Source organism: Poromitra crassiceps (assembly GCF_964638095.1).
Source record: "Poromitra crassiceps genome assembly, chromosome: 16".
NCBI lineage: Eukaryota > Metazoa > Chordata > Actinopteri > Beryciformes > Melamphaidae > Poromitra > Poromitra crassiceps.
The window spans coordinates 15,317,326-15,331,964 of record NC_139645.1 but is presented as its reverse complement, the minus strand read 5'-3'; the positions used below and the strand labels follow the sequence as shown (position 1 = coordinate 15,331,964).

The 14,639-nt window shown below is 49.6% G+C and overlaps 1 protein-coding gene across 1 annotated transcript in view; it reads right to left on the bottom strand.

Moving 5' to 3' along the window:
* LOC310791371 (protein mono-ADP-ribosyltransferase PARP14-like) overlaps positions 1-14,639 on the bottom strand; it is a 68,760-nt gene that overhangs the window by 41,465 nt on the left and 12,656 nt on the right. Inside the window, exon 4 of the mRNA XM_083653064.1 lies at positions 2,944-2,974. Within this exon, the coding sequence (XP_083509190.1) occupies positions 2,944-2,974 (31 nt within the window). The remainder of the gene's footprint in view (positions 1-2,943; positions 2,975-14,639) is intronic.

Below are 14,639 nucleotides of genomic sequence, written 5' to 3'. Positions count from 1 at the left end.
GCCTTGCTCCATTGCTCTCACATTGAATACAATAGCCCGAAGAAAAACCAGAGTATTATTTCCTCCAGACCTCGCGCGGCGTCACCAGCCTGCCGCTTGCATCTTCCACAAAATCGAGGTAATCTTATTTTCTAACGTAACGCTAATTACATAGCATGACATTAACGCTAGCTACGTTAGACTAGAGTAGCATAAGTTAACGTTATACAACGTTAAACAGTATTGCATGCTGCACAGATTCGGACGTAGACAGAAAACAAACGCAGTTCTGTTTACCTAGGTTACCTCTTTGAGATGAGGCAGACTCAAAGCATACTCATGATCTACCAGCTATAGCGTTATATATCTAGCTAACGTTAGATCAACTATCAATCAATGAGAGGGAACAAGGGGGTTAAACTCCTCTGGATAGTTTATCCACCTCTGCATTTACAGTATTTACCAATTGCACGTAGTGTTGGGTAAGCAAACGTTAACGTTATACAGTGATTAACAGTGTCTAGTATTGCATGCTGCACAGATTCGGACGTAGACAGAAAACAAACGCAGTTCTGTTTACCTAGGTTACCTCTTTGAGATGAGGCAGACTCAAAGCATACTCATATGATCTACCAGCTATAGCGTTATATATCTAGCTAACGTTAGATCAACTATCAATCAATGAGGGGGAACAAGGGGGTTAAACTCCTCTGGATACTTTATCCACCTCTGCATTTACAGTATTTACCAATCGCACGTAGTGTTGGGTAAGCAGACATTAACGTTATACAGTGATTAACAGTGTCTAATTCGTTTCTTCCAGGGGTAGGCGCCGTCCAGTACCGATGGGACACACAACAGAGGATTATGATTTGTGACGATCAAAGCTATAATATTCTGTTCTCCTGAGATTAACGCTAAACTACATGTTACTGCTGATCAGTTGTTTCAACATAGGAAATTGCCATAACACACAAGCCAAATGCTGACATGAGAGATTTGCTTTGAACAAGTTGTAGCCTATCTGCCAGTGACCGGAGAATATTGTTATATTTGCTTGTTTTAATGCTTTTGTCAATAAACATTGTCAACAAAGATAGCCTTGTTGTATATTATCATGTATCTGAATGTCGCAAATATGATCGCGCAGAACGATCCATTAGTTGTCTGGTCAGAGGCAGGTTGGATAAAATGATCAGATGTGATATAAAGATTGTTGATGTCGAGTGAACACGAACTACGAACCGAAGATTGGACCATGAGGACATGACGACGGAGAAACAAGCGATCAGCAGTCTGCTTCAATCAACGAATGCTTTATATTTATTGAAATGAAATATGGTGATATCTGGTGGTCTGAAATTACTCTCTCTAGCTAGGCTAACTGGCTCATATTATGTCATATTATTGTAACGTCTGAATCAGCGTTTCATAACTTTATAATAGCCTAACGTTACTGTATAGCCTGGATGACAAATGCTACCCATCCTTCCATTGGTGTATGCTGCCTTTAGCTTGTGGTATTATGGTACAGTAATATTGTCTAGCTATAGACAGACAAGTTTATCTGAAATCAGGGTGACAAGATCCCTGCTGCTAGCTCGTCTGCCTTTCTGTGTCACAGAGTATCTATGTTTACAGTATCTTAACAGACTGCATTACATGCTACACCATGCAAATATATTTCGATATAATTCAAACAATGGTTCCAATCCTTAACCATACCATGGTGGGCTGGACTGTGTATTGCTGTGAAAAAGTTAAATTTGATTGTTTCAAGTGTTACACGTGGTTACACGTTATATTTTTAATTGAGCTTTGCGGAATACCTCAACACAATTGTGTATCAGCTTTAAATGTCCAATATATACAGCATTAAACAAACGACCAGCAGCATTCAAATGTGCAAAAACGTTATATTTATTGAAATGTGGTGATCATGTCACAAGTCACATTACATAACGATATAGCGTTAGGTGTTCTTTTGATCAACAGACCTCGGGGGCTCTATACTGTTGCTACGTTGCTAGCTAGCTAGCCGCAGATCAGCTCTGAAGCCCCAACTTCAGAGCTGCCCGTCCACTAAAACCCGATTTCGATATAGCGTTTTAGGTGTTCTTTTGATCAACATACCTCATAACGGGGATCTATACTATTACGTGTGTCTACTAACATCATTAAAATATCATAAGGGTAACGCTGTTTCTGTTATTTTACTTTTAATCTCTGGCTACGTTGCTAGCTAGCTAGCTAGCCTGCCTTGGCAACTGGTTGGAATCATCTGGTTTCCTGTGGCTGGTGTAAATCAAAGAAAATCCCGCCCCCAAAGTTATAATTTTTATCGGCTCTTTTACTCGAAATGGGACCATAATTTAGAAAACGGAGCCCAGGAGAGCATGAAAAAGACTTGAAATTGTTTATTCAGACCATAAGCTCATTCGGAAAATGTTTATTTAAGACACAGAACGAGAGAGAAGTCGGCTCATTTTTACATTGGAGCCAATGTACGTGTCGTCACTTCCGGACCTGACGTGCGCCCCCCGGCGGGATTTTCGAATTAATGGAATTCCAGAACTGGCTTCATACATTCCCTAGTTGACTTGCCCACTGATACGGATGCGATGCGATTTCCGTTTCCATAACGACTTCTTCTTTGTTTTTTCCTTGCCTTTCTGTTATGTGGAGAGCACTGTCGCCACCTAAGGGTTCTGTAAAATAGGTTAGACACATCCAATAGCTATAATATTTGTACATCAGAGGCAGAAGGCTTTGATCGACGCCCCACCGTCAAAAAACGCAATTGACGAACATGTCCGTCCTTGGCACTCTACGTTACTATTTGAAATGACGAACATGTCCGTCCTTGGCACTCAATGAGTTAATGTGTTTTGTGGTGATTTTGTAATTCAATGTGTCAAAGAAACAGGATAACTACTGAACACAGGACTTTTTATTAATACTTACAGGGCTTGTTGAGGTTTTCAGATGGAGGTTCCTACAAAGAATGAGAAAACTTATTTTAACATGGAGTAGTGAAGTCTTACATAAAGCGCTAAATGTTAATTGCTTTTCCAGGCGGTCATAATAGACAATAAAACAAGCAATAGATATATAATAAAACAATAACCACACTTGTGACATGGCTACCCTTATCCAGTTAGACTTTTGCCCGAATCCAGACCTTTAAATCCATAATTTTTCACATTCACACACACATTCATACCTGGAAGCTGCCCAGTACAACCACAGTCTGATCTGCTGGCCACTGAGCAGCTCCACTGGAGCGGTTGGGGGTTAAGGGCCTTGCTCAAGGGCACCTCAGTGGTGGTAATGAGGGAGGGGCACTGCCTTTTCACTTTCCCCACCCAGATTTATCCTGCCGGTCCCGGGGATTGAACCGACGACCTTCCGGTCACAAGCTTGCTTCTCTAACCACCAACTTGCTTGATATCAGAGTGGGTGGATGGCTAGTTATCTCTGATATCAAGCAAGTTAAGACTTTGCAACGCAGTGAAATATTTCCTTGCATACAGTATGTCACACTCCTAGTTTGGGCCTGATGTGATGTGATGATGATGACACTATCCACTCCTCATTTTTCCATCTCAGAATTTGATACATTTGAGTTGAGTTGAGTTGAGTTTATTTTTATCTCGAACAATCAACCATATAAAATACAATAAAAAGGATAAAACACAAAACATAAACATTTGAATCTAACAAATCTCAAAAAAGCAAAAAAAAGCAAAACGTTCGAGAAGGAGCAGAAGGAAGCAAATGCTTATCTAGTCCTGCCCCTTTCTTCACAATATAACAAATCTCTTACAATGTTTAAATAAAAATAGAATAAAGAAAAAACAAATGATAAACAAATCAAAAGAAAAAAAGAATCACTTTAGTGATCCTCAGTTTTGTACTTATCAATTAGTGTTTTCTTATATCTGTTTTTGAACAATACAATGTTCTTACTCCTTTTAGTTTCCTCATCTAAACCATTCCACAGGGTTACCCCACAAACTGAAACACACAAACTTTTAAGGGTAGTGCGTACATAGGGTTGTTTCAGATTAAGTTTCCCTCTTAACTCATACCTTCCCTCTCTATCCATGAACAGTTTTTGTATGTTACTTGGCAGTACATTATTCCTTGCTTTAAACATTATTAGTGCAGTTCTAAGTTTCACAATATCCACAAATTTCAAAGTCTGTGTCTTAAGAAACAATTGATTAGTATGCTCACGATACCCAACATGATTTACCAACCGTATTGCTTTTTTTTGCAATGTGCATATCTTCTGTGTGGTGCTCTTATAAGTATTACCCCATACTTCCACACAGTAGATCAGATGTGGCAATATAAGTGTGCAATACAGAGTGTACAGTGTTTCCTGATTTAGTATGCATCTTATTTTACCTAATATTCCTAGGCTCCTGGCAATCTTGGTGCACAACATTTTTATCTGGGGTTTCCAGCAGAGCTTATGGTCAATTGCCATTTTGACAAAGCATAAACATCAGGGATTATAAATAGGCTACTACTAATAACGTCCGAAAGAGATCTTAAAGTGAGGAAGGCGCTTGCATGAAAGGTTCTGAACGGCATGGCCAGTGTGTGGAAGTCTGGTGTTACACCAGAATGGTGTGTGCAGTACTGAGCATCAACCAGAACGAGCGTGTTGCCATCAAGCTTCTGTATGGAGAGAGAAAATAGCATCCAGGAAAACTGGTGCTGTGGGAGCCAACACATGGGCATTGAAAGAGGTGCAGTGCTATCTGGAGAAGTGGGGGAACGTTAGGGTTGTGCTACAACCCGGGTTTTACGAGTGAGAACGAGAGCTCTCACTCTAGTGCCATATCCGCTGCGTATGCAGCCACTGGAAGAATGTTATTTTTGCTCCAAAAATGATATATAAAACCGACCACCCACCAGCAGGTGGCGTGGTGCCCCCTGGGGCTGAGGCGGCCACCCAATCCTCACCCACGTGACTACGTCACGCCCGCTCAGCCCAGGGACAGCCACTCCTTCTTCCAGCCCGCTGAGAACGACGCAACCAACGACGCATCGACGCAGCAAGGCTGGGTAGTGAGAGCTCACGTTCTCACTCGTAAAACCTGGGTTGTAGCACAACCCTAACGTTTTACTTCGTTTTGAACTCAAGCTCTCACTCTAGTGCAAAATTAAACCGCCCTTGCTGCCGGGAGCACTCCTCAGAGCGACCCGAGAGGCATCGGTGAACCACGGCCACATGGCGAACGCTCCGTGTGACATTTGGAGCGGCATCGATACTACCTTCTTGCCACTGACAGTACCGCATGCGCGAAACGCGAACCGGACACGTCGAGGCTGTAGTATCTAACAAACGTGTGATGAGAGGACCATGAGGCCGCAGCACACATGTCCTCCACCGATACACCACGCAACAACGCGGAAGATGTCACAACGCCTCGCGTAGAATGCGCCTTGATACCCTCCGGGGGTACCTTACCCATGGCAGAGTATGCCAAAGCAATCGCCTCCACTATCCAGTGTGATAAGCGATCCTTGGAAAGGGGTCCGCCCTGGGCCTTCTGCCCAAAACAGACCAACAACTGGTTTGTAGTGCGTAATAAACGCGTCCTGGCCACATAGGCCGAGAGCGCCCTTACGGGGCACAGCATGTGCAAGCGCCTCTCCTCGCCTGAACTGAACGGCGGGGGACAGAATGCTGACAAGTCTATGACCATAGACCTAAAGCTGGCATTAATATTCTTAGGTTGATAAGCCGGGTTAGGTCGCAACGTAACCCTGCGCCCATCATCCCCAAAAACCATACAGGCCTGCTGCACCGAGAGGGCAATCAGGTCACCAACCCTCTTTCCTGACGACAAGGCCAGCAGCAGTGCAGTCTTCAAAGATAGAAACTTCAGATCGATGGAGTCCAAGAGCTCAAACGGATGACCCGCGAGCCCGTCCAGCACGTAACCAAGTCCCATTTGGGAAAGACGCACCGCGACGGCGGGCGCAGCCTACGCGCTCCCTTCATGAAGCGCGAGACCAGAGGGAACGCCCCCACGGGGTCCCCTCAATTCCCATGTGGCAAGCAGAAATCGCAGCTACGTACACCTTAAGCGACTGCGGGGACTGGCCCGTGTCAAGCAGGCTTTGAAGGAAACAGAGAACTGGATCCACGCCCTTATCCGTGCACCAATGCGAAAAGACCCGCCACTTGTACGTGTACTGAGAGCGGGTCGAGAGCGCCCAGGGTGGACCTTGCGCCAAGGAGATCAGGTCCGCAAACCATATCTGCTTGGGCCAAAAGAGGGCCACTAAAATGAGCTGAAGGCGCTGTTCCCTCACCCTGTCCAACACCTGACGGATCAGGGGGATCGGGGGAAACGCATAGAGCCCATCCCGTGGCCACACGTGCGCCAGCGCGTCGTGACCCAACAGGGGGCTGTCCTCCTGGATCGAGAACCACAGTGGGCAGTGCGTCGCGCGATGCGAAGAGATCGACGCAGGCGCGGCCAAACCTCGCCCAAATCTGTTCCACCACCTGAGGGTGGAGGCACCACTCTGTCTGATGGGGATTGCCCCGAGACAGCAGGTCGGCCCCGAAATTCAGCCGGCCCGGCAGATGAACCGCTGGCAATGAAAGGAGACGGGGATACGCCCACAGGTGAATCTCCGCCGCTAACCGGTTCAGCGCCTTCGACCGCACACCGCCCTGTTTGTTCAGGTGGGCGATCGCCGCCGTATTGTCCGAGCGGATCAGAACATGGCCTCCATGTATGAGCCGCTGGAAGTGAAGTAGAGTCAGGCGAATCGCCTCCAGCTCTAGCACGTTTATGTGGCGAAGCTCCTGAGCCTCCCACCGGCCGTTATGGCCAGCGCCTGCCGGGCCGGACACGTCAGAGGAACCCTGTGATGACGGTCCCTGGCCGGGTCCAGGCGATGCCTGAGAAACCAGATCTGGAACGGGCGCATGTGCAGTGTCCCCAGTGGGAGCACATGCACTGCTGAGGCCATCAGACCCAACATGACTGTGCACTGATGCACTGACACAGAGGGACACAGACCTAGCGTCTTTGCTGTCAGCACTGTGCGAGCCTGTCGCTCTGGTGAAAGGCGGGCCCGCATGGCCCGGGAGTCTAGTTCGAGCCCCAGGAAGGTCGCCACCTGCGCTGGGACGAGGCAACTCTTCTGCCAGTTCACCAAAAACCCTAAGGTCTGCAGGTGATCGGTCACCACCTTGGTATGTTCCGTGGCATGGACCCTCGAGTCCGCCACTATGAGAGCGTCGTCGAGATAGAGGGAGACGCGGATCCCACTCGCACGGAGGGGAGCCAAGGCTGTCTCGCGGGCTCAAAGACATGCTGAACGGCAAGACACAGAACTCGTAAGCCTTCCCCAGGAAGGAGAACCTCAGGTATTTCCTGTGTCTCTGAACCACGGGGACATGGAAGAACGCATCTTTAAGATCCACGGAAGTAAAGAAATCCCCTGGTCTCAACGCGTTGAACAGTCGGGGTAAAGAGAGCATTTGGAACGGGAACTTCCTCAGCGTCTTGTTGAGATGCCGAAGGTCCAAAATTGGACGCATGGAGCCGTCCTTCTTGGGGACGACTAAGTACCTGTGGTAGAAACCCGAGTGCACCTCTGCCTTGGGAACCGAGCGAATCGTCCCTTTGGCGAGGAGCGAAGTAACCTCCTTGCGGAGCATGTCCATGGGTCCCCCCTCCACGGCCGAATCGGGGATCCCGTCGAACGTGGGTAGGGGCCTGGCAAACTGGAGAGCGTATCCCCTCTGGAGGGTGCGCCGTAACCATGGGCTCGGGGAACATAGAAGTTCCCAGGCATTGAGCCTGTTGGACAAAGATGGTCTCTTGTGGGCAAAAGGAGCGGAAACCGCCCCTCTGGTCATGAGTATATTGTTGGGCACCGGGACCTGATCCGGTGCCCTGACGGGGGAAGAAAATGGGGGGGGGGGGCAGGACGTGAGAGGCTATGCCCCCCTGCCGAATGGTCAGCTCCGTAGAAGCTGTGCATGCCGGGGGAAATCCCTTACGCAAGCCCCGACTACTGACGCGCCCCGCGGGTGCGTCGTATCGAAGTAACCCCCCCGCCGTGCGACTTTCCCAGGCTGGGGGGACTGCGGAGGCAACGTCCTCTTTCGAGTCCGGCCGCACGCGGATCTGGGCCCCTTGGAAGGCGGGCCAACGTGCGGCAATGCGGTCCCCAGGAGAGCTCCCGACCAACGGCGCCATTGATGGTGGGCTTGTCCTGGAAGCTTCTAGCCAAGGCCAGGCCGTAGCCATGGACCAAGGCGAGACTTGATGACGGGTATGAGACCCTGGGAGAGCTCCCGACCGAACTCGGGCCTTGGGCACCGAGGACGATGGGCTTGTCCCTAAAGCTACAAGCCGAAGGCTGGCTCTGAGCCCAAGCCTTGGCGAGCTGCCGTCCCCGCCGGGTGCATAGCGCCGGCGAGTGGCGGACTGGGCAGGTCCCTGCTGAGCTCCGGACCGAAGTTGAGCGCTGAGCTCCAACGACGGTGGGCTCATAGCCCCCCCCTTCCCCAAGGGAGACGACTAAGAGCGGGCCAGGTCACCCGCCGCCCGCGCACCCCCTCGTCCCCGCTGAGGGCAAGGGCCGCGTATCCTGGCCTGCCGTGGGACCCAGGATGGGCCCACTGCGGCCGGGTGGGGTGCCGCCATTGAAGGCGCACGGACCTGTGGGGCCCGCACCCGCGGGCGTGGGGTGGCTCGCGGCGCCAGGGGCTCCGGAGGGCGACTCGGCGCACATGCTGCCACCTGAAACCCCTTGTTGCCACCGAGGCAAGAGGGATCTGCGGAGTCTCGCTGCTGCCTCTCCAACCGCTGGGCCAAATCCTCCACGGAAGGACCGAATAGGCCCTCCGGAGAGATCTTCACCCCCAGTAGCCTCCTCTTCTCCTGCTCAGGGAGCTAAGTGAGGTTCAGCCACAGGTGACGGTGAGTCAGAACGGAGAAGGCCATGACCTTCCCGCTGTTCTGCGCCAGGCAGTCGACCATGCGCAAGGCGTAGTCGGTGGCCATCCTGAGCTCCGTGAACAGCTCAGGAGCGGGGTCACCCTGCATCTCCCGCAGGAGCACAGCCTGGTAACCCTGCAGGATGGCCAGGTTGTTCGTGATGGCGGCGGACTGCCCCGCCGCCAAATACGCCTTTTCGGCCAGTTTGGCCGTCAGCTGGCACGCCTTGGAGGGCAGCGTGGGTTTGCTGGCGTTGGAGGCCAGGTGGGAAGCCACCATCTCCTCGAAGGGGGGCATTGCGGAGAACGCGAGCTTCTCCTCGCCCTCGACCGCCGACCACGGAGCCATGCCTGCACACAGCGGCTTGGCCTCCTGAGGCTTATCCCATCCCGCCTGCACCGCACGGATCACATCTACACAGACGGGCATTCGGCGTTTCGGGCCGGGGTGCCTGGCATGCCTGGAAATAGCACCCCTGCAGCACTGATGCAGGGGGCTGGGGTGGTTCGGCCCAGGCGATGCCTAGCTTCGCTGCAGCCCTCGACATCACCCCGTGAAACTGCTTCTGGTAGGGCTCGTTACTGCTCATCTCTGAGCAGGGGTGACGGTGGTGGCACCGTCCCAATCCTCCCTGCCGGACATCTCCCCTTGGGGGGTGTCCTCCTGGGGGGAATCGACCAAGGGGTCGTAGGGGAAGAGCTCGCCCTGCTCCAACATGGGATGCATGGGCTCGTCGCCCCAATTAAGATCCCGCTGCTCGGACTGGTCCGGGAGACCCTGAGCAGCGGGTGCTTCACCTCCGACCGGGCGGTCGGACCCCGCGGATGCACACCCCTCGGGGGGCGTGCCACTGTGCGGCAAGTCCTCCTCGATAAAGAGCGCAGCTCTTGCTCGCAACTCGCCCAGGTTGAAGCCGTCACAGATGCTGCAGAAGCTAGCCTTCAGCCGGCCAGCGTAGCATCGCACCTTTCACAGCGCCTGGCTGTCCCCCCTATCGTCACCCCAGCCGGGGTGAAGAGAACAGGATCGGGTCCCCAAAGCCTGAAGAATCTCATCCACACAACCCTCTTGATGTGGGCAATAAGACGGAATTTAGCCTAGCTTAACTCGTTGGCTGCCAGCCATTTCTGGAAAGCGGACGCTCCCAGTGCCAGCCCTTTCAGAGCGTTTTCAGTGATTTCTCAAGACCCACAGAATATTGTGTGATATTACTATGTAAACACCGAACACGCCCAGAGAACGATGAGACTCTCTTGTATCATCAGCAAAAAAAAGTTTGTTTATATCATTTTCCGTTCTTTAGTTATCAGCAGTAGAAGATAGGTTGGTTTCACCAAAAACAGATGTTTCAAACTAGAACCTGAGATAATGAGCCTTTTGTGAAATGAAGCATTTCAAGCACATCACTGACTCTGAAGCTAATATTTTCGGATGTAGTGACATGGTGTAGTTGTGTGGTGCCCTGCGTGCCCCACCCCCCTCAACTGTAAACTCCTCCTCCGTGGGAGTGTCTCTGGTGGCTCTGCTCGAATCTCTGCTACCTGCGTCAGGCGACAAATCTCTGCATGCTGGAGCTGGGATAAACTCATCCCCACACTAACACACAGCCTGCATGCTGGAGCTGGGAGAAACTCACCCCCACACTAACACACAGCCTGCATGCCGGAGCTGGGAGAAACTCATCCCCACACTAACACACAGCCTGCATGCCGGAGCTGGGAGAAACTCATCCCCACACTAACACACAGCCTGCATGCCGGAGCTGGGAGAAACTCATCCCCACACTAACACACAGCCTGCATGCTGGAGCTGCACCCAGCGTCTATTTTCGGAGCGCTCCGCTGTTTTTGTGCGCCGGCTCCCAGAGCGACACCGAAAAGCCAAACCATTCTCAGCAGTCCCAGCTGAGAATGGTTTGGCTTTTCGGTGTCGGGTGCTCCTTTTCTGGCGGCTAATCGTGTGGAGAAACTATCGCAGCAGAGACAGAGGGGCTCAGTTGTGGGAGCGGATTGGCTGCTGTTCGCAGCTAACGTTAGCTCCAGGCAGAGCAATCTATACGGCTCTGGCTCCAGCATGCATCGGTTTCCGTTTCATCACGGCTTCTTCTGCTGTTTTTCCTCACCTTTCTCTAATCTGGAGAGCACTCTCGCCACCTAATGGGTCTGTAAAATAGCTTATACACCTTCAAAATCCCCCATACTTTTACAGGAGATGCATCAGGCTTTAATCCACGTCCCACCGTCTTTAGACATCAATGGCACTCTACGTTACTATTTGAATTGATGTCTTTAGACGTCAATGGCACTCAATGAGTTAAGAGCGCAAACTTGAGCTAACACAGAGCTTTCAATAACACGTCCTCAGCGCGGCTGGAAGAACGAATGAGTGGCTATCCCTGGGCTGAGCGGGCATGACGTAGTCACGTGGGTGAGGATTGGGTGGCCACCTCAGCCCCAGGGGGCACCACGCCACCTGCTGGTGGGTGGTCGGTTTTATATATAAAGATCATTTTTGGAGCAAAAATAACATTCTTCCAGTGGCTGCGTACGCAGCGGATATGGCACTAGAGTAAGAGCTTGAGTTCGGAACGAAGTAAAACGCACCTACAGTATATGGAGAACACCCCCACATGCACAGGTCCCAACAACCCCCGCCCCCCGCAGGCACGCACACACACTGACACACATGACTTAGCTTATAGAGAGCCGCAGGAATGAGTCCCGAAAACATCTATGCTAATACCACATTCATGACAACTCGGACCGCTGTAAGTTTCAACACGGAACCTCCGGCCCGGACAGATTTGCGTTCACGCTGCACCTCCCGCTCGTGGGGAACCCAAACTGTTGCTATAGCAACCCGCGTTATCATGGTAGCAACTTACTAGCGAACAATGCTAACCGAACATGCTGAATGCTGAATTTCACACAGAGCGAAACACATTAATTAAGACCTCAAATTGTGTGTTAAAACGTCAACAAACATCTTTATAATAATTATGTGATTATCATTAAGATGCAAGTTGCCATTTTGATGTGGCTGTGACGTCAACTCAGAGAAACCGGAGCTCTGAATGATAGGCTACCCGAATTTCCGAGCTGTAATTCCGGCCTTAATGCCCGTTCAATTCACTTTTTATAGGTCGGAACCCATTTTTGCCAGCGGTCCGAGTTGTCCAAGTTGTTAAAGCCCCATTCAGTAAGTTTTCCACTGCGCCCTCTGCGTGCATTAGTATCGATAACGATATCGCCGTTCAAAGTCAACAAAACACAGCGCCAGAAGCTCTATGTACATGTTGTGACATCGGGTACTCACCACGTGATGAAATAATAATCCATAGTTCCGTGAAACATCATTTTCGTAGAAAATCCGAATCGAGTTACTTCCTCGTTTTCATGAACACAGCGCTTCCGCTGTACAGCGCATGCGCGCATGCTTTTCTTTTTTTCTTTTTTCTTGCTACGGGACGTGACAGACAAACTGCTTAGTCCCGGTGCTGGCCAATGGAGGGCGGTGTGGGATAAATAAAGACGAGGGTCTCCCTATTAAAAGTCAATCTACCATGTCCTGTGACTAAAAAGCAGTTATATTACAATAAAAAATGTCAAAAATCTTACTGATTGGGGCTTTAACACTCCCGGTTCTTCACTGTTTTCCCTATGGGATTTTTGAATGGGTTTTTGGCGCGATGCTTCTAATAAGGTCTGTGGTTAACGCAAGCTTATTCAAACGCAAACCAGTGTTCAGCAGGATAATCTTCACACATGAGGACCACTTTTATGAGTTTTTAAGCTTTTACGTGCCGTTAAAAGGGTGGCTAGCTAGCAAATGGCTAAATGAGAATACACTGTTGAGTCGACGGGGATATTATACGTCAATAACGTCATAATAATAATAATAATTCATTTATTTGATATAGCGCTTTTCAAGACCCAAAGACGCTTAAAGGATGGCTTTCCCGTGGGGAATATTAATATATATTAAATCTCACGCCCCTAAGGTTTTCGAATCCGTTGCAATTTTTGAAATTGGTTGTTTACAGCCAGAGATATCAACCAAAATCCACTCTGTGTGGGGGGGGGGGGGGCTGGTGCGGGGAGCCGAAATCCTACAGTTCCCACAATGCACTGGGCTCGCGTGGCCTTAGATTCCACGCCCACCCCTCAGGCATTTGGCTGATATCAAACTCCAGTAGGTGGCGGTAATGCACATATATGTTTGCCAACCGCCATAAAACTCAAAGAAGAAGAAGGCTTCGACATACAAAACATTATGAGAAGAAGAAAAAATCAAAAATAAAATTGCCTCCAAATTGCACCAAATTAATTAAATAAATTAAACCGAAGTATATATGTCGGGAGATGTCTTCATAAAAAAAAAATCATGCATTTTAAGCCATTTTCCAAGGAGTTACGTGCATCTGATGTTGTAACTATTTCATGTAAAAATGTGTAAAAACGGGTACATTGCTCAGCGTTGATTTCGTTACTTCACCGCACCTACTACTAGATGTAAAATTTGACGAGCTTTCCAATGCCGCCAGTCCTGTGTCTGGACGTGCTTCCGTTCCCGAGATATGGTATCTTTGCAAGGAGCTATGTAAAGCTAACATTAGCTACCGTAGGCTAGGTGGTGGAAAAAGATGGCTGCCTTTTGTTTTTCTAAAAGACCTCTGAAGGGGCGTGGAGGACCTCTAGAGGCGGGACCATGGCCCACATGGGCCACAGGCCCACAAGTAGTGTAGTTCATAGGTGCTCGACTTCCGCAAGGCTGGACTTGTCGCCCCAACGCGTTTTGCGTCAGAGCGTCATGGAAATAATGTGAGAGATGGTTGATATCTCTGGCTGTAAACAACCAATTTCAAAAATTTCAACAGATTCGAAAACCTTAGGGGCGTGAGATTTAATATATATTCATATTCCCCACGGGAAAGCCATCCTTTAACACATTCACTGCCAACAGTTTTTCCAATACAGTAGGTAGCTTCTGCCAAGGGTTTTTTTGAGGATTCTGGCTCATCTTTCAAGAGCCGAGGATTATTTTCTGCTAGGACTTTGTGAACACAAAATATCTCAAAAGAACTAATAGAATGTGTGCTTTCTCTGTCTAAAAGAGTTAGTTTTTATCATGTTCTGTTATGTAGGCATTAGCAGTTGAATACAGCATGGTTTCAGCGTCTGAGAAGGAAAGCTGAGATAAATGCGTTTTTGTGAAATTCGATAGAACAGGCAGAACAGTCACTTTAACCATTTATTTTTGGCATCAGTGAGACATCAGACATCTAAACAATAGTTCTGAACAGTAATTTCCTCCAATATAACAGCACCCCCACCCCCCTCTCCTTCAAACTCCTCCCTCCGTGGGTGTGTCTCTGGTGGCTCTGCAGCGTGTGTCACAGGCGAGTCTCTGCTGCCTGTCTGTGCTGCCTGGCGGCCGCTCGTCGGACAAGTCTGGATCGGGCTCGTTCGTTTCTGGGGTTTCTGTTGTGAGCTGGGATGAAGCTGCGTGCGATTCTGGGCTTTCTGCTGCGTGTTTCAAAGTGTGTTGCACCCAGAGTCTATTTTTGGAATCCCCCACCGTTGTGCGCCAGCTCCCAGCGCGAAAGCGTTTTCGCCAAACCATTCTCATGAGAATGGTTTCCTCACGCTTTTTCCTGCTGTTTTTGCTCGGCTT